Genomic DNA, 27,058 nt, shown 5'->3' with positions numbered 1-27,058 from the left:
GTGTGCTCCTCATTCTTCTGTCCTTTACGATCACTCTCTCCACAGCTGGTAAGTTCTTACTGTCTCAAATGAAAATGAACAACATTAAATACAATCAGAGCATTAATGCTAATCAGAACATACTGCTATGGGTCAGTATTCTGCTGTTGGGCATTTATACTTTCTTTCTTGTCTTTCTCTCTCATGTGCAGGCATTGTAAAATTGGTGGATGGTGGTGGTCACTGTGCTGGGAGAGTGGAGATTCTTCTTAGAGGACAGTGGGGAACAGTGTGTGATGATTACTGGGATATAAAAACTGCTACAGTGGTGTGTAGAGAGCTGGGCTGTGGAGAGGCTGTAGATCTAGTGAATGCTGATCACTTTGGACCAGGATCAGGACAAATCTGGTTATATCAAAGGATCTGTAATGGATCAGAGTCTACAGTGAACAAATGTGGGGTACGAAATGAGATAGTTTTGGATCCTACATGTGATCACTCTAGAGATGTTGGAATGATCTGTTCAGGTAAAGTGCAAAAAAACTCAGATTGTGATAAACACTGTTTTTTGTGAATCAATCTTCAGATTTATTATTTAGTTTTTACTAAATTTTACATGGAGTAGAAAGTTGTCTGTGGGTTGACCTGATAGAGTCAGCTAATCTGAGTAACTGGCTATAAATGGTGTAATTTCTTGCTTTTGTTCAGTTATGGCAGATAAATAAGATTAAAAATAGAAGTGCAACAAAATAAATAAATAAAATGTATCACAGATGATGCAAAATAAGTAGGGGGAAATAGATAGTTTGGCAAAATAAATATTTACAATTAATGATAATTTAATGTTCAGTTCAGATGCAGTTGATCAGCCAAGACATGTTTAATATCTAAAGTTTAATATCAGGTTCTTTGTCAGAAGAGTGCAACAGACTTACATACTAATATTCCGATCCGAAATATGAGAAAGACACATGTTAGAAAAAGGTTGCTAACAAACACTGTCACTCTCTAAATACACACCAAAAAAATCTCTTTCAACTCATTTGTCTTGATTGCAGATCTTCCTTTGTTTGGTGAAGATAAATCTTAGTTCTTTAGAAAATAGTTTGACAATACAATTCAGTAAAAATTTGTCATGTAAAACAGTCAAGCTTTATGTCACAGATTTATAATTCTGCAGGGTGACACTGGAGAATTTCACAGATTTGCATTATTGATTCATAACATTTAAATATTTGTACATTGATGCTCACTGACGCCCACTTACCCAGACGAAGTTCAAAACGTGTGAAAAATATCAAATCTGGATGATTTTCTCAAGAGACAAATACATTATAATAATATTTTATTTGCACAATAAGAAGCTTATGGAATAAGAAAATAAGTTCTTTTTTAATTAATTTATCAATGGTTTAAATTAGATGGAGAATCATATGTCAGTGAAATTTACTTTCTGTTCAAAATATTAAATTGAGAAGTTTCTGTTGTAATATAAGTTTTATTTGTGTGAATACGTTTTGGTGGAAACATGAATCAGAAGGAAGAAGTCATTGTAGGAAATCTAACTGGACAGTAGAATGCAGCAAGGAGCCAGTGTCCAATGCTTTAAAACCCTGAACCATTTTCCTTGGTTCAGATGTGTCCTTCACCATCACTAGCACACTGTATTTGCTTTAAATGCAACTGGAACCTGGGAACCTGTGAAGACTAAAGAATAGGTGGGGGGTGAGGGCGGAGACAAAAACACAAACAAAACAGACCTATGTGCTAAAGAACACATGACCAGGAAATAAACACAACAGAGCAAAAGCATTTTACTAAATGAATTTTCAGAAAAACTAGTTTATGCAGCTTTCAGATTTTTTAAGCCAGAAAAAAATGGTGATGTACCTTCAGAGATTAGATGGCTTCAGGTTCAGTGTTTTTGGCTAGCCTAGTGTCTCCTGTTGTAAACTAACAATCATGTAGCAACCCTGTCTTTGGCTGATCACCTACATCTGGAGTCAGTGATAAATCATGTAAATTAGTTTTTTTTTTTTTTTGCTAAACCATTTACATTTACAACCATTTACAACTCTGTACATTTTATGTGATTTTCTAACAGAACTAGCATTGGTAATATCAAGTCATTCATAAGTTCTCAACCGCACAAACCCTTTTCACCATTAGTCACCAGGTTTTCACCAGGTATTGCAGGCTGTTCAATAAATGGCCAACACAACTGTCCTGTTAAAAAATGAGCCTCGCCATAGTTCTGTGTTTTTCAGTGTCAGTGATGAAATGTGATAACAGTGAGTGATATCAGTGTTTTAATAGAGGATATATTTTAAGAGTATTATAATGATTTCTTTTTACCTCATTGTAGAAGTCAGACTGGTTGGAGGTTCTCGCTGCTCTGGGAGAGTAGAGGTTCTTCATGGAGAGACCTGGGTCACAGTGTGTGATGCTGGCTTTGACCAGCAGGATGCAGAGGTTGTGTGTCGAGAGCTGGGCTGTGGGCTTCCTGTGGAGGTGCTGGGAGCAGCTGCTTTTGGCAGAGGGGAGGGTCAGGTGTGGTCAGAGGAGCTTCAGTGTAGAGGCAACGAATCTCAGCTTCACTTCTGTCCAACATCATCTTCACTCAAACACAACTGCTCCCATGACAGTGATGTGGGACTGGTGTGTTCTGGTAAGTGTTTAATCCAATATGACTCTACAATATCTTAATGTAAATGTTTATGAAACAAGAACTCTGTTACATCATGTAATCACATGTTTAAACTCACATGTCTAAACTCCAAAACTCTTAAGTGAGCACCACTGCTTGCTCGAAGAGCTGGGTGGCACTATGGCTGAGGTAATGAGTTGCTTGAAGAGGTAGCCTCTGCCTTTACTCTTCAGAGTTTCATGTTCCAACCTGCTGCTCCAGCTCCCCCTCTTACTTCCCTTCATCCCCACCTGGCTGTGTTACTGCTATGCATCTGCAGCCAGTCTCATCCCCCTCACTGGTACCAAAATGGTCATTTTTAGTCTACCTGCCTGTCTGTCTGTCTGTCTGCAATCTATTCCTCTGCAACTCTCTATCTGTCTACCTATTCCTATTCACACTGATCAGGATACAAGTTCAGGCATTATTGAACCGCAAATCACAAAAACAAAAAACAAAAACTCTACAGCTCTGTCTATTTCTCTGTCTGCCTAACCTGGGATATAATAACAACTGCCAACCACTTAGCAACATCTCACCTTATCTTACATCACCTGGGATACCATAACAACAGGCTAAAATCACCATCTACTTAATTACACCTGGCAACCACTTGGGATTCCATATTAATCACCTAGTGGCATCATAGCAACCACCTAGCACCCCCTATTAGCACCTTAGACATCACCTAGGACACTATTGCAACCACCTAGCAACACCAAAGCAACCACATGGGGTACCACCAAGTAACCCCAATGCAACCACCTAAGATAGCTAAGAGAGATTGTTAGATAGAACCATCTAAAAATGCTTTACCAGACAGTTTGTTCTTCACTGCTCTGTTTGTCTGTGCAAAGACCCTTCTCTGCTCTTCAGTACCCCACAATGACAAAGTGAAAAGTCTGAGAGTCCATGAGTGCTGCAGTCATGGTGGACCTTCTGGACGTTTCTCCCATCTGCACACAGGATCTTTGTGGCTCAGGTCCTTGGTGACCTCTTCAACCATGGTCCCTAGACTACTTTGTTTGGTGGGGTTGTTCTAAACCTCTTCATTTAAGTATTATGAAAGCCAGTGTGCTCTTACGAACTTTCAGTGCAACCAAACGTTTTTGTAGCCTTTTTGTAGCCTTCTCCAGATCTGTGCCTCCACACAACCCTGTCTCTGAGCTTTGCAGGCAGTTATTTCCTCCTCATGGCTTGCTTTTTGCTCAAATATGCATTGTCGGCTATGAGACCTATATATATATTGTTATTTTCTCATTATGGGATACTAAGAGCAGAATGGTGGACAAGCAGATTATGAATCGCTTCAACTATTAAATCTTGAATAGAAGATGACTGACCCTAAAAATGCATTAAGTGAGCATTGAGTATTTAGTCAGAATTGTTATAGTTGTGGGACCCAGTGTAATATCTTTTCATGAGACACTAAAATCCCTGGCAGAGTCACTAATGACACTTGCTGCTCAAGTGTTACGCTTTGTTTAACTTTGTAAGTTTTTATGTACTGTTATGTATGTATAGTTAATTGTTTTAGCATTAAGACTTTAGCATTGATCTTTTGTTCTCACTTCCTTTTTTTCTCTCTGTTGTACAGGCAGTATGAGGTTGGTGGATTGTGGCAGTCGCTGTGCTGGGAGAGTGGAGGTTCTTCATAGAGGACAGTGGGGAACAGTGTGTGATGATGAGTGGGATATGAGAGATGCTGCAGTGGTGTGTAGAGAGCTGGGCTGTGGAGAGGCTGTAGATGTACTGAGTGAAGCTCACTTTGGATCAGGATCAGGACCAATCTGGATGGATGATGTGGACTGTAGTGGATCAGAGTCTACATTGAAGAACTGTAGATCAAGACTGTGGGGTAAACATCACTGCAGCCAGACTCAAAATTCTGGAGTCATCTGTTCAGGCAAGAAGCACAATGTGTAGTAGATTTTAATTTAGAAAAATCTAAATGAGAACTTTTTATACAGACGTTTTGCCCTGACTTTCTATTGCTTATTTCCTCTCTTTGCTCATTCTCTTATAATATAGGAGTCAGGTTGGTTGGAGGTTCTCACTGCTCTGGGAGAGTAGAGGTTCTTCACAATAAGACCTGGGTCACAGTGTGTGATGCTGACTTTGACCAGCAGGATGCAGAGGTTGTGTGTCGAGAGCTGGGCTGTGGGCTTCCTGTGGAGGTGCTGGGAGCAGCTGCTTTTGGCAGAGGGGAGGGTCAGGTGTGGTCAGAGGAGCTTCAGTGTAGAGGCAATGAATCTCAGATTCACTTCTGTCCAACATCATCTTCACTCAAACACAACTGCTCCCATGATAATGATGTGGGACTGGTGTGTGCTGGTAAGAAATGTGTTTTGTAGTTTTTCCAGGTGACTGTTTGAAATGTATTCAGTAGGCAGTAGGCAAAATGTATTCACTGCCTTCATAAACATGTCCATGTCAGTGTGCTCAAAACAGATCTGAAAAGCAAAGTTACATTCTAGCTTCTTCTACTCTGATTTGGTACGTCTGATAAGCAGTCTGTAAGATGAAATTAGCACAACACATTATGGTGTTCTTAGCTGTAGTGGGGGTGGGACTCAGCCCTGTGTGCACCAGGAAAGATCCAGTATGCTGTCCAAGGGGCAAATGCTGGATAGCAGAATGAGCAGGACAGCCAGCCAGTTAGTGTTTAGTCTAGCATGAACTCCAGCTCGCTTGCTGTGCTTTTGCCTTCTGGTGCACCATATATGATGCTCTCTCTGTTGGTCATTGGACCCTAGCAAGCCCAATGTGTGGAGTTCATCTATGACTGTGGCTGATTTGTAGGTGGTAGCGATGGCAGGCATGAGTGCCGGCTGTTGTGGTGATCATCTATGGATGACTATGAGTTCAGATTGAGCTGCAGAAAATTGCTTCATTCTGTTGTGCCCAGAGTGACCCCTGCAATTTTCAATTTTCTCTTCTAAGCAGCTGTCTGATGCTCTGAAAATTTAAATAATTGATGTCCACAAAGCAGGAGAATATGACAATAGTAAAGTATTTCCAGTTTGTTTCAGATTGTAATGTCATTTAGAAATGGCACTTAACAAGACTGGTGCAGGTTAAGATCTGTGAGAGAGCTGCTCACAGGAATGCTGCAAAAGATAATTAAAATTGGTTTCTCTGCAAAAAACCTTCAGGAACATTTAGTAGACTATGGAGTGTTAGTGCACTGTTCTACTGTGAGGCTACTTCTGCAAAACAAAAAGATCTTCATCAAAATCATCAGAAGAAAACCTTTCCTGCATCCTCTCCACAAATTTCAGCATCAGGGGTCCTACCATACAACAGTCTATTTACACATTTCTTTCTGCCTGCGTATTTAAATAGCAATAGTTCTTGTGAATATATCTATGCTGATGGGTGTGGTGGTCTTGAAATTAGGTGTGTCACTGATCTGCACCACTGACTGAAAACAACCTAGACAGACGTCAACAGTCAGACGTCATTGCTATCTCAACCTGGACGGATGTCCAGTTTTTTGCAATCCTCTGTATATGCATCTCCCTCCCTCTTACAGGCAGTGTGAGGTTGGTGGATGGTGGCAGTCGCTGTGCTGGGAGAGTGGAGGTTCTTCATAGAGGACAGTGGGGAACAGTGTGTGGTGATAACTGGGATATGAGAGATGCTGCAGTGGTGTGTAGAGAGCTGGGCTGTGGAGAGGCTGTAGATGCACTGAGTGAAGCTCACTTTGGATCTGGATCAGGACCAATCTGGATGGATGATGTGGACTGTAGTGGATCAGAGTCTACACTGAAGAACTGTAGATCAGCAGGATGGGGTAAACATAACTGTAATCACTCTACAGATGCTGGAGTCATCTGTTCAGGTAAGTTCATTTAAACAGGGGTTATACGGTGTCCAGCACAGTTTAGTGATTTTTCTGCTAAACCCACCCTGATTTGACTCATCAGTTGCCAACTAAATTGGTTTGTTAAAACAGAGCAGTCACCAAACTGCTGCACACTGGAACTCTCACCCCACAATTAGTGAGTCTGTTATTCTGATCCACTTTCATGAATTTAATCTAACTTGAATGTACAACTTCTTTAGAAACCCAATACCTTCAGATTTGTAAATTTATGTATTTTTCCAATGTTTTATTATGAATGTTTTCCAAGATATTTAAGAACCAAGTATTGTCTAATATATTTTCAAGATCATTATATTAAACATCATTAAGCCTTATTGTTAAATAATATCTCTTTTAGGAGTCAGGCTGGTTGATAGTTCTCGCTGCTCTGGGAGAGTAGAGGCTCTTCACAATGAGACCTGGGTCACAGTGTGTGATGCTGACTTTGACCAGCAGGATGCAGAGGTTGTGTGTCGAGAGCTGGGCTGTGGGCTTCCTGTGGAGGTGCTGGGAGCAGCTGCTTTTGGCAGAGGGGAGGGTCAGGTGTGGTCAGAGGAGCTTCAGTGTAGAGGCAACGAATCTCAGATTCACTTCTGTCCAACATCATCTTCACTCAAACACAACTGCTCCCATGACAGTGAAGTAGGACTGGTGTGTGCTGGTAGGTGCTACATTTTCATAATTAATCTCATTTTTGCTAATAGATATATTACGGGTGTATGTGTAGTTTTAAGTTTTTTGAAATTCACTGTTCATAATTATAATTATATGGACATATCTCTCTTCTCTGTTTTTTTTCAAAAGCAATTTCACTTTGTATCATTTTAAGGTTATTGCAGTTTTTGTTTTCATTCTCTCTCTCTATGTCTCTGTCTTGCTTGCTATTGTACAGACAGTGTGAGGTTGGTGGATGGTGGCAGTCGCTGTGCTGGGAGAGTGGAGGTTCTTTATAGAGAACAGTGGGGAACAGTGTGTGGTGATTACTGGGATATGAGAGATGCTGCAGTGGTGTGTAGAGAGCTGGGCTGTGGAGAGGCTGTAGATGCACTGAGTGAAGCTCACTTTGGATCAGGATCAGGACCAATCTGGATGGATGATGTGGACTGTAGTGGATCAGAGTCTACACTGAAGAACTGTAGATCAGCAGGATGGGGTGAACATAACTGTGATCATTCTAAAGATGCTGGAGTCATCTGTTCAGGTAAATTGTACAACTTTGGGGAAGATTTCACATTTTCTATTGATTAGGATTAAACTCAATTTGTTAATAACATGTGAATAGGCTCATATCATTAATACACAATAAAGTCTCAAAAAACACTCTTGCAAGTGTAAAACTTAGCGTGGATGAATGAGTCTCTGTCTCTTTAAGGCTAGTTCACCTCAGTCTTGGGCTGTGGGTTGGTTGAGTTGGGGATGGGTAGCGTGGTTAAACTGAGAAATAAAGAGGAGGAAACTCGGTCATTACTTCAGTTTATTTTAATGTTGAACAGGCTGCCCTGCGGCTACTTGAACTGTACTCCCACTCGTGACATTCACACTCTCATTTACTCGCTCCACCTGTCCACCTACATCATTCCAGTGCTTAACAGCAGTTCAAACCAATGTTTACAGTGTATCACTTCATCTAACAATAATTAGTTACCACTCTTATAATAATTAGTTTATTCTTACACAAGCTTGTCCTAAGGGAGCTGACCTCTGTTTAAGGATAAAGTCCCACCCTTCAACAAAAAGAGCCAATTATCTGCTGGTTACAATGTGATGTGCTAGTGGACAAAGCCCCCTCAATGTGAATATCTGCTCAAGCTCAGTCGCCAGAAAAATCAGGTTTTATCAGCAGTTTGTTTTGGAAATGGTAATTTGACCTTCAGTCTTATGCAGCTTCAATAATGAATATAAAACACAATTTCATCAGTTACTGAAAACCAAGCAACAAGCAAGGCAATGTTACCCCTAACAAACTCTTCAAAACAACTCCTCTCTTCATGTCTTCTTGGTGGAAAATTGCAATGCCACAACAGTTTGTGTACAACATCCATTTTATCATAGTAAATATGTAGTGTCAAAACAAACAAAATATAGTAAAGAAAACAATTCAGGAGGTGTTTGTCAGGTTTAATCAGCAGTTTGTTTTGGAAATGGTAAATTGGAAATATTTCAAAACACAGGTAAACAGACGTGCTTATAAGGACTTTGGCTGGTGGTGGTGGTGACTGTTGTCATCACTAATTTATTAGGAGCATACAATTATATATATATATAACATAAGCTCTTATTATATTAGACTCTTTTTATACTGACTACACTTGCTTTATTGGGTGATATATTAGCATGGGATGGATATCACATTACTTTTATCATTACCCATCCTGGAAATGTACTTGTGGATGAATGTAATGTAACAGTTTTGACTGGTCTGGCTGCAGGGACTCATTACATATCCCTCATTTTTTTCTTGTGATAAATATTTTAGGAGTCCGGCTGGTTGGTAGGCCTCACTGCTCTGGAAGAGTGGAAGTGCTTCACAATGAGACCTGGGTCACAGTGTGTGATGCTGACTTTGACCAGCAGGATGCAGAGGTTGTGTGTCGAGAGCTGGGCTGTGGGTTTCCTGTGGAGGTGCTGGGAGCAGCTGCTTTTGGCAGAGGGGAGGGTCAGGTGTGGTCAGAGGAGCTTCAGTGTAGAGGCAACGAATCTCAGCTTCACTTCTGTCCAACATCATCTTCACTCAAACAAAACTGCTCCCATGACAGTGATGTGGGACTGGTGTGTGGTGGTAAGTTGTTTATTTGTTTCTTTATTTGCTTGTTTTTACAATAGCTGTTAGATAAAATGTTCACACTTTACAAAATATTTAATATAGTCGATTTCTCATTTAGTCTCATCATCCGTCCCCTTTCTCTTTCTTTTCTCTCTCTCTCTCTCTCTCTCACACAGACAGTATGAGGCTGATGGATGGTGGAAGTCACTGTGCTGGGAGAGTAGAAGTTTTTCACAGAGGACAGTGGGGAACTGTGTGTGTTGCTGGCTGGAATGAAATGGCGGCTGCAGTTGTGTGTAGAGAACTGAACTGTGGAGAGGTACTTAGTGTTGCTCTAGCTACACCAGGATCTGGACCAATCTGGATGAGTAACGTGCAGTGCAGTGGATCAGAGTCTTCACTGAAGAACTGTGGATCACTGGGATGGGGTAAACATAGCTGTAGTCATATGTGGGATACTGAAGTTATCTGTTCAGGTAAGCTTCAGTCTACTGTAATATACAATGTATTACTTGTATTGTATTTGGTGGGAGGTGTTTGAGAATGTTATTTTGTTTTGAGAGGTTTCATTAATTTCCTTATAGTTAACTTCCAGCATGTGATTCCCATGGTTCAGGTAAATTAAATAGTTATTAGGTCATTATTATGCAGCTTCAATAATGAATATAAAACAATTTTATCAGTTACTGAAAAGACTAGATAAACTAGACTAATAAAAAAAAGGTAAAAATGTATTTTAAATTAAGGGTGACCCTAATTTGTAATGTCAACCAAGAGGGAATGGGTCACTTGAAGAAACACACATCTCTGAAACAAGGCAATGTAACCCCTAACAAACTCTTCAAAACAATGCCTGTCTTCATGTCTTCTTGGTGGACAATTGCAGTGCCACAACAGTTTGTGTACATCAGTTTTATCATTGTACATATATAGTGTAAAAACAAACAAAATATAGTAAAGAAAACATGTTATGTTAATTAGAATCTCTTTATCAGAATCTCTTTATTTCACCAAGTATGTTACCCATACAAGGAATTTGTCTTGGTGAGAGCAACACGTATGACAAGTAACAAAGAAACACAGAACACCGTCTTAAACTAAAGGAAAATTACACTAAACAATAAATAGGGTAGGGGATAAATTAAAAAAAGTAGAAAGTACTAAAGGTAATAAAGAGCTGAAAAAAAAAATATATATTTACAGAAAAGAAAATCTGTACAGGTGTGCAAAATGTTGGTTAACAAAAAACATGTCAAACAAAAAACATTTAAATATATATATCATTGTATGTTATTCTCAACATGTATTGCTGCACAATGAGAGCTTTCTGAATTGATGCATCACAGTGTGGTCTGGTGCAAAGGGTGTACTAAAAAGCTAATTATGAAAAGAACCACAGCACAGCTGTCCTAAAACTTTTGCTCCATTCTGATCAAATTGCTGGCAAAGTATTCAGACAAAAAGCTCCATTACTTGAAAGTTTTCTATATTAAATAATATTACTTACAAAATATCACTGTGTACTTTGCCATCACGTTTTCCTCATCACAAAGAATTCCTGTAGAAATTACTGCAAACCGATGAGTAAATAAAAACTAACTAGCAACCTGTTAGACTGAACCAAAAATACATTATTGGGGGCATGACCAGACTGCCAAAATGAGGGGCTTAGGCTTAGCCCTCCAGTCACTACACAGCAACTGTTGTTTGCTGACATTTGGATGAATGATTTAACAGTTATTTGGAAACTGTCATGATCCACACGGTCTGACAAGAATGGGTGAACACTCGCAGGGGATGGAAAAAGCGAGAAGTTTGTGGGACAATAAACCATAAAACAAACAGAAAAAGCAGCAAGAATTACGTGGGGCAAAGAGAAACAGAAACAACAACCGTGACAACCAAGAGGGGCAAAACAAAAGAACACACCTGGGGCTGGCGAGACACTAGGGCTGTGCTAGCTGCCGGGGCTGAGCCTGTACCGCTATACAGAAACATAAACCACCAGGCAGAGCCTGGGAAAAACTCTCAACTGAGACAAAAGAGGTGCGCTAGTCAGGCGCGCTGAACTTACACGACTCGTGGGAGTGGGGAGTCAGCCGCCAAACCTAGGCGACCGAACCGGTCCGACGGAGGGGAAGCTACCTGCCAAAACGATCGTACGAGCTGCTCACTACCGGAGCTCCTGAACCTGAAACTGTGAAGCCTGGCGAGATCGCCGCAGACCTGCAGTAGCCCCCAAACAGACCCTGAGAATAATACTGCCTAGCTAGTTTGCTTGCTATGCTCAACCAGCTATGTCCAGAATAGTCCTCTAGATACAGACTGACTCACATACTAGACCAGTGAACACTGAGTACCCAAGCTTAGCTGAGTATCCTGAGTGCATTGGTTGCACTAAGAGTAATCCTCGGCAACCGGCAGCTGACACTAGCCCTCCTTAAATGCACCAGCCCACAGGTGTATCACATTAACCAAACGATGAACAGACACATGTCAAACACAACCTAAAACCAAGATGGCGACGATGGGTGTCAACACAAGAGTCCTTTTTAACATAAAGGTCCAGAGCATAACAAAACTTGACATGAACATGACAAGACTTTGAAGGGGGAGTTCTTGATCGCCTGTGAGCCGCGGCCCGAGACAGCTCCTGGGGCAGGCGCGGCAGCGCGGGCATGACAGAAATAAGGATTTGGATCCTGTTATAGTTGCTCAAGCCTGCTTATTTATATTGCATTAAACATACTGCTTAGTATATATCTCAGACCTTAAGCTGCACCATGATGATTTTTTATATACAATGTCCTATATAATATATGTGTCTTGGTGGCCTCCCTCACTAGCCTCCTTCTTGCACAGCCCCTCAGTTGTGTCCTGCTCTTGTCAGATTGACATATCTGTCATATTCACTCCTTTAAAACAGTCCATTGTGTTTGTGTGTATACTCTTTCTGTTATTGGAAACATTACCCTGCAAAGATAACTAAACATTAACAATTCAATATTAAACTTGATCCATATTCAGGGTAGAGTTTGACAGTGAGTGTGAGAGAGTTTTGTTAGCATGATTTCAGTATTACATTTCTTTTTTCTTTTTAACAATATACCAGTTCACCTAAAAAAAATAATAATGTTGTGAAAATCGTTTGTATTCATAATTTGATGCAAAACCGTCACATATTCAATTGAGAATATGCACTTTATTGAACACTGCATGTTAACCTACAAGTAGCTTAGGAAATGATGTAAGTATCTTCCTCTGAATATTGTATTACTTGTACTAGATCATTTCAGAAAATTAAAATATAATTAACAAATTTTTGTTCATAATTTAACTAAAAAAGCTAAACTGTCATATTTTATATTCCTTACATTTTAAGTGACATGTTTTTGTTTTATTATTAAATTCAACATAAACAAGAAATATTATATTCTTACCAAAAGTAAAATATTATATAGAAATGTAATAAATAAATAAAAAGCTTGAAATATGTAATTATGTGTGTAATAAATATAAAATATAACCTTTTAAATCAAATTGTGATGATGAATAAACTTGTTTATGATATAATAAGTTCCTGAGGTGCACAAATATATATTGTTATATTTTAATGAGGTTACAATACACACAGGGCACAGAATGTCCAGACTTGTGGATGGTCCTCATCAGTGCTCTGGAAGAGTAGAGGTTCTTCATGGAGAGACCTGGGTCACAGTGTGTGATGCTGACTTTAACCAGCAGGATGCAGAGGTTGTGTGTCGAGAGCTGGGCTGTGGGCTTCCTGTGGAGGTGCTGGGAGCAGCTGCTTTTGGCAGAGGGGAGGGTCAGGTGTGGTCAGATGAGCTTCAGTGTAGAGGCAAAGAATCTGACATTACTCTCTGTCCAATATCATCTTCACTCAAACACAACTGCTCCCATAATAATGATGTGGGACTCATATGTGCTGGTAAGAACTACATGTTTTGTAGTTTTTATGTTTTGACTCCATGTGTGCTGGTAAAGTATAACATTTCATACTATTTACTTACATCTCATTACATAAGACAGATGATTTCCTGGACAGTCAGTACAGGTAGTCCTGGAGCTTAATTCCGGGTCAGGAAATTGGTCTAAAATGTAATACCTGCATTCCTGTTTACCTGCTCTTTTAATAATCTGTGGTTTCAGGTCACACTCGGGCTCGATTGATGAACGGCTCAGACTCCTGTTCTGGTCGAGTGGAGCTCCAGTACCTCAGTGATTGGGGCACAGTGTGTGATGTAAGCTGGGATATGAGAGCTGCCAGTGTCCTCTGTGGTCAGCTGAAGTGTGGGAGTGCTGTGGCTGTGTTGGGGTCAGACTGGTTTGGGGAGGGGAGTGGCCGGATCTGGGCTGATGTGTTTGATTGTCAGGGGAACGAAACACACCTGTCAAAATGTCCCATTTCATCATGGAGTCGAACTGCATGCTCTCATAAACAGGATGTTGGAGTCGTCTGCAGTGGTGAGCTTTAAGAATCTTATTGGTAATGCTTTCTCAACTACTGGGACATGGGCAAGTGGTGCATGAATGATCTTTTTTATCATAAGAATTGGGAATTGGAAAATTGTTCTTTAGAAAATGCAAAAACAAATGACTGCAAGTACAATCCTGAATTTAAAGTATTTTTGTTGTATCTTCAGGTTCCTCTCTGGTGTTTCATGAGGGGCGAGTGCGGTTGTCTGGAAGGATGGAGTGTGAGGGGGAGGTGGAGGTGTACTTCAGGCAGGACTGGAGGAGAGTTCTGCTGGACTCCTGGAGTGAGTCTGATGCCTCTGTGGTTTGCAGACAGCTGGGCTGTGGTTCTGTGCGCAGCATCTCCAGCTTCTCTTCATCCAATTCTGAACACAGCTACATGTGTGTGACGGGTTTCAACTGTTCTGGGAGTGAAGCTCATCTTGGGAACTGCAGCAGTGCACAAACAGTCAACTGCAGCTCCAGAGAACAGCTGTACATCACCTGCTCTGGTAAAAACATTGGAATCGTTTAGAATAATTTAGTTGTTAATATAGCAGAAAATATTACAACTATACAGAATAGAGTGACAGATTAGAGGAACTGTCAACAGTAAGTGTGTTGATCAGGTTTTAACCAAACAACCATGTGCAAACAAGTCCTTATAAATATATAATATTTCATGTGTGTGCATTATCATAGAAATGAATAATATTTTTGGGATAATTATTTTATTATTATAAGAAGTCATGCTCAGTAAATTTTCTCTGAATTGTAGCTCGTAGCTCCATCAGGCTGGTTGGTTCTGGGGGAGACTGTGCAGGAAGGCTGGAGGTTTTCCACAGTGGCTCATGGGGGACAGTGAGTGATGACTTGTGGGATATTAAGAATGCAGAGGTGGTCTGCAGACAGCTGCAGTGTGGAGTGGCCCTCAGTGCTCTGGTACCAGCCCGGTTTGGAACTGGAACTGGACCCATTTGGCTAAATGAGGTGGAGTGTGAGGGGAGCGAGACGTCTCTGTGGAACTGCAGATATCAGCTGTGTGGAGAGGGAGAATGTGGACACAAGGATGATGTTGGAGTCGTGTGCTCAGGTAACATTTGATGACTGCTGCTATTTATAATATATTCAGTTGTTAAAGTGTGTGGTACTGCTTTTAGGCCATTTTGTCAATGCAATCTGGTAAACTGTAGACAGTTTTATTTGGAGAGCAACGGCTTTCTCTTTGCAACCCTGCCATACACACCACTGTTGTTCAGTGTTCTCCTGATGGTGGACTAATGAACATTAACATTAGCCAACGTGAGAGAGGGCTTTAGTTATTTTGGTTTTCCTTGTGATCTCACAGACTATTATATGTCCTGCTCTTGGCATGAACTTTGTTGGTTAACCATAATAATGGTAATGATGGTCTTAGGTCTTAAGGGTGTTGAATAATAGTCTGACTGTGGATTGGTGGAGTCCGAACCCTTTTGACTTACCTTTTCCAGTCTGATGAGCATCAACACCTCATCTGAGGTCTTCACCAATCTTCTTTGTTCGTGCCATGTGTTGTAAAGATCTGACTTTAATTGATCTCTTTTCTTTATAAAAAACAGGGCACCCACCTAAACCTGATTGTCATCCCATTGATTAAAATCATCTGACTCTGATTTCATCTTCTGTTAATCCTAGTGGATCACATACTTTAAGATTGGATATTATTTATTAAATATTGGATACAATTTTAATATAATATTGAATTATTTCAGATCATTTGTTTCAATAAATGAATGGCAGAGTCTAATATTTTGTTTGCTCCTTATCTACTGTTAGGACTTCTACGACTTTTTAGGAAATCCATTGGCATATCTTTGGCATAAGGCATGGTGGCAATTGGTTCATATTTATCTGCTCCGGAGAGACCAATTGTATTACTTTCTCTACAGGGACTAGAAAAGCTGTGTGTGTGCATTAACAGATGTGTGTCAGCAATGGGTGCAACTTAAAGTAGTTCAATTCATTCATTAGTAGGAGTGTCCACAAATATTTGGACATACAGGGTAACTCAGGCCAGGTTGAGCTTAGGGTAAGGAGATGTAAAACAATTATGATAGCTAAGTGGCTAGTTTTCACATATCTTCCAAATAGTTCTAGATAGTTTAGATCGTTTCCAAATACCTGCAAGACTTAATTATTAAACACCTTTCTCCCACCAGAGTTAAAAGAGATCAGACTCACTGAGGGCTGTGAGGGGAATCTGGAGGTGTTCTACAATGGAACCTGGGGGAATGTGTGTGTAAATGGGATGACTGAAGAAACAGTAAATCTGATCTGTCGAGAGCTGAACTGTGGAAGAACTGGGAGTGAGAAGGCTACTAAAGCAAGAGTGGAATCAGCTCCTAACTGGCTGGATGAAGTGAAATGTAGGAAACATGACTCCTCTCTGTGGCAGTGTCCATCAACCCTCTGGGGACAGAACAAGTGTGATAATACTGATGAGGCGGCTCACATTACCTGCTCAGGTAGGGACTTTCTCTTTCTTGGAGATGGACAAACATATTTTCATTTTGAAAGCAGACATTAGGAGTATTGCAGGATTGAAGAATATTGAATATTGAAAGCCTGATGTTGAGCTCAGTTTGATATTAATACAGTATTGTTTTCATATTCACAGGAGAGAATAAACAGCACACACTGAACCAGCGATCAAGTATGGAGGCATTCTGTTTACTGCTTGAACCATTAAAATATTAATCAGAAGTTAATAAACCCAGATAACTCATTCATTCTTAATTCTTTTGCCAAATCAATCTCATCTAAACTTCCCTTTTTATGAGTTGACCTTTGGTTTTCGTGATCTGTGTGTGTGTGTGTGTGTATGTGTGTGTGTGTGTGTTTAGATCACCTGCCTCTCAGGCTGAAGGGAGGAGAGGGAAGCTGTTCTGGGAGGCTGGAGGTGTATCATAATGCTGAGTGGGGGTCCGTCTGTGATGATCTGTGGGACATCAAAGATACTGAGGTGGTCTGCAAGCAGCTTGGCTGTGGTCCAGCACAGAGAGCTGGTGGGAGTGCTGCCTTTGGTGCTGGTGAAGGAACTGTCTGGCTGAACAGAGTGAAGTGTAAAGGGAATGAGCTTCACCTGTGGGACTGTCCTCATTCCCTGAAGAGACACACTGACTGCTCCCACAGAGCTGAGGTCAGCTGTGCAGGTCAGAGGATTATTTGTTATGCTGGTGTTAACTTCTCTGTGTTATATTCATCAGTGTTCTCTGTGATTGGATACTTTTGGGAAAGACACCTATATTCTTTGCACTGAATTAATTCACTTTAAGCTTGTGAAACAAAGCTATTGCAGAACCGTGCAGTGACAGCACGCATGCTCCTGTATCTTCTGCCAGATGGCAGCAGTGAAAAAAGTCCATGTGGGGTCCTTCACAATGCTGATGACCTTACGGGTGCAGCGTGTGGTGTGAATGTCTGTGACAGATGGGAGAGAAACCCCTATGATCTTCTCAGCTCTCCTCACTATCTTCTTAGTTCTTAACACCTCACCTTAGTTTAAACTCCTGTGATTTTACTCTTTTTCTCAGTCCACATTCTTCCATCACTTCAGTGACTTTTCTATATTGTTTTTGATTGTCCAGAAATGCTGCTGTAAGGTTTATTTACAGTTTATTTATCTCTTTTGCCTGAGCATTTAACTTTTACTCTTTTTACAGACATATTTGTGACCTCTACTATTGCATCTGAAACAACCACAACTGTCATCACTGGTACTCCTTTTATTCCTTTAAGTGATCTTTCTACAGATCTCTAAATACACTGTGATGTTCCACTGAGTTTTACTCTTTATGTATATTTCCAGCACATCTGAGTGAGAAGCAGACAATCTCTCCTTCACAAATTCCATCCTCACATTATCCCTACGCCTATCCAGTGTCTCTCCTGGTTCTGGGAATGTTGCTCTCCCTGGCCTTAGTGCTTCTGGTTGTGCTGTTTAACCAGAACAGACTGCTCAGGAGAGGTAGGGAGATTCAGAGATCATCTACAATCCACTTTCTGTACATTCTCTAAACACCATCAGTCCTTCAGTCTGTCATCAGTCTTCTGTTCTACTGAACTGACTCCATGTTTCTCTCTCTCTCTCTCTCACAGTGCTCTCTAAGAGGAGGCAGAAGACACTGTCTGAGCCAGTCTATGAGGAGATTGACCATAAACATGTCAATAAAAGATATACTGAAAGGGGTAAATACATCATTTTGATGCTCCACTGACTGTAATATGGAGAATAGCATCTCTGTCATTGCCTCTCCAGACCAATTCTTCATAATGCTGCTTAAAAATTCCTTTAATGAAATAGTTAATAACAGGAGTGTAGTAGAGTGTAGTAATCTGGAGAGAATCTGGACATGTTCTTTACTATTTACTGAGTTTTGGATTTCTGTCTCTTTTTTTCAGTTTCATCCACCATTATAGATTAAGACTAGACTAGAATTTAATATTGGTTTCATCTGTTCAAAGAATCGTGTTCTTGATTCTTGCCTTTTTTTGTCACAGATCTTTTTTTCTAGTCCAATCTGACCTTCCTTTTTTAAGTGTTACCAGTGAATCTTGCCTCTGCCGTGAAATAACGAGGGAAAAGGTCATACCTGGCCATGATACTGCTTATCTGTCAGTTCCTTAGTTACATTTAAGACTGTGTAAATGGAAAGTCTATGAGAAAAAATGGCTGTAATTGCTAAACGGTTGATTCAGTATTTTTGTTAAATACCTTAAAGATGTTTTTCATGAGTTTGAGTGTTTAACTGGCTTTTCGTTGACTGACCTTTATTGAAAACAGTTTCTGTACAGCCTGGTATAATAGAAACTGAAACCAAGACACCATGTCATTATGGGAAATGTAGTTTTTGTAGTGGATTTTCAGTTCATCTTGTGATGTATAGTTTAGGTCATCAGTCAAAGTAGAATTGTGTTTCCTGTGTGACTTGTCTGGAATTCTGAAGGTTTTCCACGACTGTTCTGCTCTAATGTAACAGGAAACATCCTCTCTGAAGAGCAGAATTCAGGATATGAAAATGTGGAAGAGCAGCTCCTCTCAAGTAAGTCAGCAAAACATGTGTTTTATTACTTCTGTGTATTTTTACAGGAGGCTTACCCTAAACATCGATCACATTCCTCAGTAGCTTGTGTTGATTTATCTTCTGTAAGAACATTTTTATGAAAGGATCTTAGATGTGCGTTCATGATTTGAATCACAGCTGCTACTGTTGTCAGGCATCTGAGATTATTCACAAAAGCCTCTTTTAGAATCAAAAATTATTTTAGAAAGAGAAAATGGAGAAGCTCATTCTCTTCATTCTCTTCTAGCAAAGACAGTGGATGAAGAAAAGCCTGAATATTATAATGAGAGCACCACCAGTGGACTGAGAAGTAAGTGACTTTATAAACTGATCATTTACATTTTACACATTTAACTGACACTCTTCTCCAGAGTGACTTACAAGTTACAGGTACAACTACCCAGTTTGTGGTATAATGAATATCTAAATTGGAGTTGGTATTTAATAAAAATCAAGTCTCGTCACTGAGGCTACCTTTCATTTTTAAATTTTGACAGAAAACAAAGTGGAGATCTACGACGATGTGACTGCTGCTGGAGAGAGCCCACACAGTACACCAGGTCTGACTCTTTTAAAATGGAAAATTCATTGTGAAAAACCATCCATTCAATAATGAAATCATATTTGTTGCTCACTGTCATCAAAACATTTGTCTACATATGTCGGTGCAGTGTGCCCTCCTGAGGGCTATGATGATGTCCTCACTCCTAGACAGGAGTTAGCAGGTGTAGCAGGTGATGGAGGTGAGCATACAATGGCTTTATTGAGGTGGAGAGAGATAAAACAAACATTCTTCTTTGTTCACCTTATTGCAAAATGTTGTTAGTAAAATATGGATTTGCATCACAGTAACTCATGATATACATGGATGATTACAGAGTAATGATGATGATGATGATGGACATAATGCCATTCATGTGTTTAAAAGGATAGAATTTATTAAATAAAAGAAAATGCAATGATTAGAAACCGAGGCTTCCAGCATTAAATTATAGTTAATTGGTGAAATTACTGTCAATTGATGGAAAGCCATGAGGGTGGATGGGGTGGCACTGGCTACACGATTATCCACTTTTTCAACTTTTTAGATTAGATTAGATTCTTTCAGTCTTCTGGGGAAAGGTGATTCTGAACATAACATATTACATTCTTGTTCATGTGAATTTATTTACAATAATCTTGATATTATTGCATAGAGGGCATGTTGCATAATAGTCTGGTATCATTATATAGCCTTATCTCACTGTTTTTCACTACTTTACTACTGCAGTAGCCATGGTCTAAAACATGGTCTTTTGCAATTTTGTCACAATAGAATTTTTCCAGCTAATAAACCTTAGCTAGACAAGGAAAAGAGATCTCCACCAACTCTTTCGTGTGAAGTACCCAGTTTGTGGTATAATGAATATCTAAATTGGAGTTTGTAAATAGTAAAAATCAAGTCTCTTGTCACTGAGGCTACCTTTCATTTTTACATTTTGACAGAAAACAAAGTGGAGATCTACGACGATGTGACTCCTGCTGGAAAGAGCCCACACAGTACACCAGGTCTGACGCTTTTAAAATGGAAAATTCATTGTGAAAAAGCATCCATTCAATAATGAAATCATATTTGTTGCTCACTGTCATCAAAACATTTGTCTACATATGTCGGTGCAGTGTGCCCTCCTGAGGGATATGATGATGTCCTCACTCCTAGACAGGAGTTAGCAGGTGTAGCAGGTGATGGAGGTGAGCATACAATGGCTTTATTGAGGTGGAGAGAGATAAAACAAACATTTTTCTTTGCTCACCTTATTGCAGAGTGTTGTTAGTAAAATATGGATTTGCATCACTGTAACTCATGATATACATGGATGATTACAGAGTAATGATGATGATGATGATGATGGAAATAATGTCATTCATGTGTTTAAAAGGATAGAACTTATTAAATAAAAGAAAAGGCAATGATTAGAAACTGAGGCTTCCAGCATTAAATTGTTTAAAACATAAAGATTTTTATCTGTTTCTTTTCTGTTACATCCAGACTATGATGATGTGGAAGAGGTGGTGGAGGTGCCTGAGAAGGAGAGATAGACCATCGCCAGAGTCCAACCAGTTTGTCTGCTCAGGAAATTGTTGTGCCATTTGAAACTAAACCAAAAGTTAAATACTTTTTTACTTTTTTGTAACCATACTTTTGACATTTACTGTAAACGTGTTTTTTTCATTATTTTGAAAATAAACAATAAATATAAGGTAGAAAATGCTTAAACTTCATACATTAGCTTAGATTTCATGGTTTGTATAGTTGAAAAAAGGCAAATCACTGCAAGTGTACATTTAACATAATCTGCATTTCAGCCAAAGATATTTAAATCAAACTAACAATAAATGTATCAATTTCCTTTCCACCAATTTCCTACTGATATTAAATCACTAATCAGAGTTACATTTATTTTTTTCTGAAGACAATTACTCAAATGCTGTTTAATAATCAGAAATAAATGCAATAAAAGACCAAAATATTTGCTATAGAGTGTTTGCCTATGATGGGGTTGAAGTATGTATTAACTGGCTTATATGAAATGTTATAGATCGCAGTACTTTCAACAATATATAGCAAGTCTGATAATAAAGTGTGGATTTTGACACCAGTTAAAGATGATGTGTTTCACTTCTTTTTGTCTGCACTCTGTTTTCTCTGTGTTCTCTGTAGAGTTTCAGATTATATCCATCCATTAAGATGAAGGTATGAGGGGATTCCTTTGTCTAAATTTACTAGTAATCACACACTGCAGTAGACTTACTGCAGCCAAATGGATGAATGACAAGTGTTCTGCCTTTCTTGGGGCTCAGTGAAGGCTATTCATGTTGCACGGGTTGTGGAATGTCTGCTTAGGTGTGGCATCTAGATAGACATCATCCCACCACAGTTTGAGGTGACAGATGTTATATATATATACATTTCTGCACCATTTACTTGTGACTTATCATAGGAAGAATAGCATCTATATTGTTGCTACTTCAGGCTCAGAACTTTAACTGCACTGCAGATCTCAGTATAGTTTCTAACCCCCTCCTTAGGAGAAGTGGAGAAGGAAAAGTGGAGCTCAACATCAGAGCTTAACTTTGAGCAGTTTTGGACGCAGCTGAGAAAAGCGTGAGATTTCTCTCTGCTCTGATAGACTGCTGATATATCTCTGTGATGTAGAATAGAGCTTTATAAAAAAGGAGGAGATCTTACACTTGTCTTTTATGAATCTTATTCAGCTGAGACTGAGGTGAGAGCAGTCTGGCCCAAAAGAGGTTAAGCCACCTATGAAACATTATTCTGATCCATTATTGTGGTCCTTTTCCCTTGTCCTTTTTCTTTGTTTTAATAAAGCTTTGGTCCATGCTGCCTGAACCTTGGTTGGTCCCTTGGATATTTTGTTGGTTCCTTTGATTTCTCTCCTTTTCCTCCATTTCAGGGTTAATTAATTGCTAATTACAGCTATTGTTACTTTTGTTTGGTTATGTCTATTGTTATTATGGACGCTCTTTTGGTTAATTTTGGAGGGTATTTCCATTTCCAAGTTGTAAAAAAAAAAAAAAAATTATTCATTAATTTATACTTATTAATAATTAATGAAGGAGGGTCATCATATCACTCTATTATGTCTTTACTGAGACATTTGATGGCAATCAGTAATTCATAATTTAATGAACAAAACTAAACATATTCCAATCCACTACAGTGCTGTTGTTGACACTCTTTTTGCCCAATGACCAACAGGGATACATCTTGCCCTCTGTTTCAATTAAACATTTTGGTCTAAGGAATTACTTCACCTTTTCCAACTGGTGCCTTGAATTTGATCCTGTCTTTTCAAAATTGCAATACTCTTTGCTGTCTGTAGATAAAAAAAAAAAAAAAAAACGTTTTTACTTAATTGTTTCCCGATATCAATGAATCTCTGCAGCTTTGGCATTTATTTTTAACTTGCATTGCAATAACTCCAGCAGTTGGTCTGATCATCTTAAAATTGTGATCACATGTATACACTATATCAGGGGTGTCAAACTCATTTTCACAGAGGGCCACATCAGCATAATGGTTGCCCTCAAAGGGCCAGATGTAACTGTAAGACAGTGTAAATGTAACTAAATTTAACCAAATGTAATGTAGAAAAAATGTAAGTACTACTTAATGTTAAATAACTCAAAATTTATTACTTAGTCAACTTATAAATATTTGCATAGGTGTAAAAATATGTTTGCTTGTTGCTCTGTTAACATAACATAAATCCTGTTCATTTGTCAGGTTAAGAAACTCATATTACGCCATCAATCAATGATCAAACTATCCAAGAGAATTAAGAAAAATAGCCTCATCAAATGACACGGCGGGCCACATTTGGCCCGCGGGCCTTGAGTTTGACACATGTGCACTATATACTTAGATGACGTTTGTAAACTTTGGTCCAGATTGGCTTTAAGAGGGCACTAAAACATTCAAACACTTAAGTTAAATTAAATGGATTAACTGAATAACTTTGCATTTACATGATCTGTCAGAAATGTAACTCTTTATCTGATATTTTGACTAATTTTTCCAAAGAATACAGCTTGTTATACAAAGGTCAAAAGGTCAAGATGAACAGAAATTCGGTGAACATCTTGGAGGAAGGCTCCTGATCAATAATATGGACACATTTGGACAAGTTCTAACTCACTTTCACTTGTCTTCTGTATTTCGAAAAGGCCCTGTATGGGTGTTTCAGGCCTCATTAACATGTATATTGAAGGGTTAAACTTTGAGATCCAAACACACAATAAATTATGTAGAAAAATATACTAAGTTATGTATTTCTGACATCTATTTTGACAATCATTAGAATATTTTACAAACCTCAATAGATCAGTACATATGAAATAAAGCACAGGTAATGTTTAAAGACCACTGCCCAATAATTATGACAGGCCTTCGAAAAAACTCCCTCATCATTCACTCATCAATTGAAAAAGCTCAGCCCTTTTGGCCTGATGGTGGCACTATAGCAAGTGGTTTTTTGAACCATATTGTAGAAAAAATAAAATTTCACGGCCTACAAAAACGCCTCAAAAACGTTATAGCTCTGCCGGTCTCTTTTCTCAAAAAAACAGTGAATATTGAACGCTAAACTTTAATAATTATCAAATAAATGTTGGAATTTTAACAATGTATTTTTAGCAGATGGAAATTAAAAGTAGGAGTGGAGCTTGGATCATATAGATGATGCATACAAAGCTGTCACTGAAATATCTGACAGATAGTTAGCAAACTTTAAAGGTGTGTATTCTTGGGGACCTTGAGTAATATTCATAATTGTGCCACTGCAACACTAGGTGGTGCTATAATATTCACATATCTGTTTCTCAGCAACCAGTTATCCTATCAAGATAAAACTGTGATGATGACTTGATATTTAATAAATATGGTCACCTCTGACCAGTCAGCTTTCAGCAGTCATTTCATATGTATAGACTTGTTTAATCACCATGATATTTGATATGTGTGTTCAGGTGTGGACTGTATCAGTTACGCGTAAAGAGACTTAAAACGGCCACTGGGGGCACCATTTATGCTCTAACTTCAAATTCTTTCACAGACTGTTATAACTTTATGGGCATGTTCCCCAGGGGGCTCCTACAACATTTACTGTACATTTACAAAAGTGAAGCACTGCTAGGCCTACTTGTCAGATTCAGCCTGGACCTCACATATCACTGACTGAGGCCATATTTTATTGTATATGTATTTTAAAGAAACAGTAATAAAAACAGTAATACTTTATATTTACTTTAACTGTAAGTGAATCCTAACTAAGAGCTAAGTGTGTGTGTTGGGAGGGGCTTTATCAGTGTATGGATCAGCTCTCTGCAGGTGCAGCATTAAAGCTGGAGTGTTTCCTCTCTCTGAAGTCAGTCTCCTCTATGTTGGAGGGTTTCACTACTGCCAGCATCTGTGTATCTGTGTGTCTCTCTCTCTCTCTCTCTCTCTCTCTCTCTCTCTCTCTCTCTCTCTCTCTCTCCTCTAGAGAGGGAGGTGGAGTTGTGTTGATCAGCGCTGACACATTCACATATCATCCTTTGAAACTTGTGCTCAACATTTTATATAGATACAAACATTGTATGAAGCTCTGACTTGACTATTTATTCTCTCTCTGGGAAAAAGACCCCAATCAGTGCATTAGGCCTCACTGAGCTGACGAACTCAGCTGTTTAAATACTCAAGCATGCACTGTCTGATCTGGGCCATCAGGTAATAGACTTGACATATCATGTTCATAAAAAAACAAAATGCTAGATTTGGGTTCAGTCAGCCTCTAGTAGGTGTTAAAAGAATAAGTACTTTAATTGTTGATCAGTGTTCATTAAAACTGGAATTTTTATGATATTTGTACATGTGATAGTGTCCTGCAGCCAGTAGCTCCCCTACTTGCCAGGGTTATGATACTATGTAGAATTAATAATTTTTGTTAATAAAAATGAACTGTTAATGAAGAGGTAAAGCAGTATTATATTATATGGTACTAAATGATGTGTATCTGTGAGCTGGCCTGATAAAATCAGATAAACTGAATAAATGACAAGTAGTTAGAAAAAGGAACTATATTAATAAAAAAATATTAATAAAAACAAATTTACAGAAGAAAAAAAATAGATTTTTTTATTTCATTTTGGAGCATTTATATTGGTCCACTCGTCAAATTTGAATACCATGTTCACTACCAGTTTTGTTAAAAACTTAAAAATACTGGAAAACTAGAACCACAAGGTTTTGAGTGACAGTGACAAATGAAGGAATAATCTGTATTGTCTTTATAATCAGTGTTTTTAATTATCACCACTGATAGCAAAAACTCCTAAATCTCATCTGAACCTTTTAAAGGAATAGTTTGGGGGAAGAAATCAAGAACGTTCATGATTTATCACTCTGCCCAGATGCAGTCATTTGGTCAACTTTGGTTATTGGTTTGGTAACTGATTTTTTTTTAAACAATGGAAATGATCATTCCAATCCAAAGCATGAAAAAGAGACATGCTAGTCTTAGATATATACTGTCACTCTGTAGCACGCCTAAAAAAATCAACCCATTCATCACAGCTCGCTACCATGAGTACCTTAAGTACATACAGCTCGCAAAGGTTCTTATGGTTCAGTCCGTTCCTCAGGTTCAATGAGTCAGCCAGGTTCAACGGGTACACAAGATTCAATAAGCTCATAAGGCTCACTTCTATTCACTGAGTCCGCCGATGAGCCCAATAGATTCAATTCCCGGCAACTAGCAGCTAGCGCTAGCCCTCCTTAAATATACCAGCCACAGGTGGAACGTATTAATTAAATCGTGAGCACACACATGATGATAACACAAAGTGTCAACATAAAAGTCTGTGTCAATATAAGAGTCCCTTGAAACATGACTTGACCATGACTGTGAACTTGAAAGTCCTCATGAGAGCCAGAGCTCATGGCTAGAGACCACCCCGGGGGCGGGCGCGGCGACGCGGCCGTGACAGTGACAGTTTACGCCCGTAAAGACCCCACCTCCGTGCGGGGCCAATACCCTGATGTTATAACTTCACGGGAATGTAACATAGATAGTTCCTACAGAATTTCCATTATACTTACAAAAGTGAAGCACTGCTAGGCCTACTTCTGTTTGGGCCCCACGTATTACTGACTGAGGCCAAATTTGATCTTATATCCATTTTAAAGACGTAGGAATTAAAACAATTTTGAAGGTTAAAGAGAAGTTGGAAACCAGTTTTGTAGAAATAAAAAAAAATAATAAATAAAACATTTCTATAAAAAAGTCCCACAAACGTCAGAAGTAGACATCAAGGGAAAACATGTAGCATTTGAACTGTTTTTATTTTTAAACCACAACAATACAAAATTATTAGTGTGTTTGTGTTGGGAGAGGCTTTCTGCAGGTGCAGCATTAAAGCTAAAGTGTTTCCTCTCTCTGAAGTCAGTCTCCTGTATGTTGGTGGGTGTCCTACCACACCCCAGCCAGCCAGCCAGCCAGCCAGCCAGCCAGCCAGCCATATTTTCTTTCTTTTCTTTCTCTCTCATTTTAAGCAGCATTATGAAGAATTGGTCTGGAGAGGCAATGTCAGAGATGCTATTCTCTATATTACAGTCAGTGGAGCATCAAAATGATGTAAGATAA

The 27,058-nt window shown here is 39.1% G+C and overlaps 1 protein-coding gene across 1 annotated transcript in view; it reads left to right on the top strand.

Moving 5' to 3' along the window:
• LOC140549724 (uncharacterized) overlaps positions 1-27,058 on the top strand; it is a 178,880-nt gene that overhangs the window by 26,750 nt on the left and 125,072 nt on the right. The window contains 20 exon segments of the mRNA XM_072673469.1: positions 192-506; positions 2,345-2,647; positions 4,263-4,571; positions 4,697-4,999; positions 6,201-6,509; positions 6,892-7,194; positions 7,426-7,734; positions 9,010-9,316; positions 12,939-13,246; positions 13,468-13,782; positions 13,962-14,285; positions 14,374-14,385; positions 14,552-14,866; positions 15,972-16,277; positions 16,656-16,964; positions 17,475-17,518; positions 17,596-17,779; positions 17,911-18,000; positions 18,792-18,854; positions 20,361-20,423. Of these exon segments, the coding sequence (XP_072529570.1) occupies positions 192-506; positions 2,345-2,647; positions 4,263-4,571; positions 4,697-4,999; positions 6,201-6,509; positions 6,892-7,194; positions 7,426-7,734; positions 9,010-9,316; positions 12,939-13,246; positions 13,468-13,782; positions 13,962-14,285; positions 14,374-14,385; positions 14,552-14,866; positions 15,972-16,277; positions 16,656-16,964; positions 17,475-17,518; positions 17,596-17,779; positions 17,911-18,000; positions 18,792-18,854; positions 20,361-20,423 (4,791 nt within the window).

The sequence above is a fragment of the Salminus brasiliensis genome, chromosome 2, assembly GCF_030463535.1.
Source record: "Salminus brasiliensis chromosome 2, fSalBra1.hap2, whole genome shotgun sequence".
Classification (NCBI taxonomy): domain Eukaryota; kingdom Metazoa; phylum Chordata; class Actinopteri; order Characiformes; family Bryconidae; genus Salminus; species Salminus brasiliensis.
Note: the sequence above shows the minus strand (reverse complement) of the source record. Positions and strands in the feature narration are given on the sequence as shown.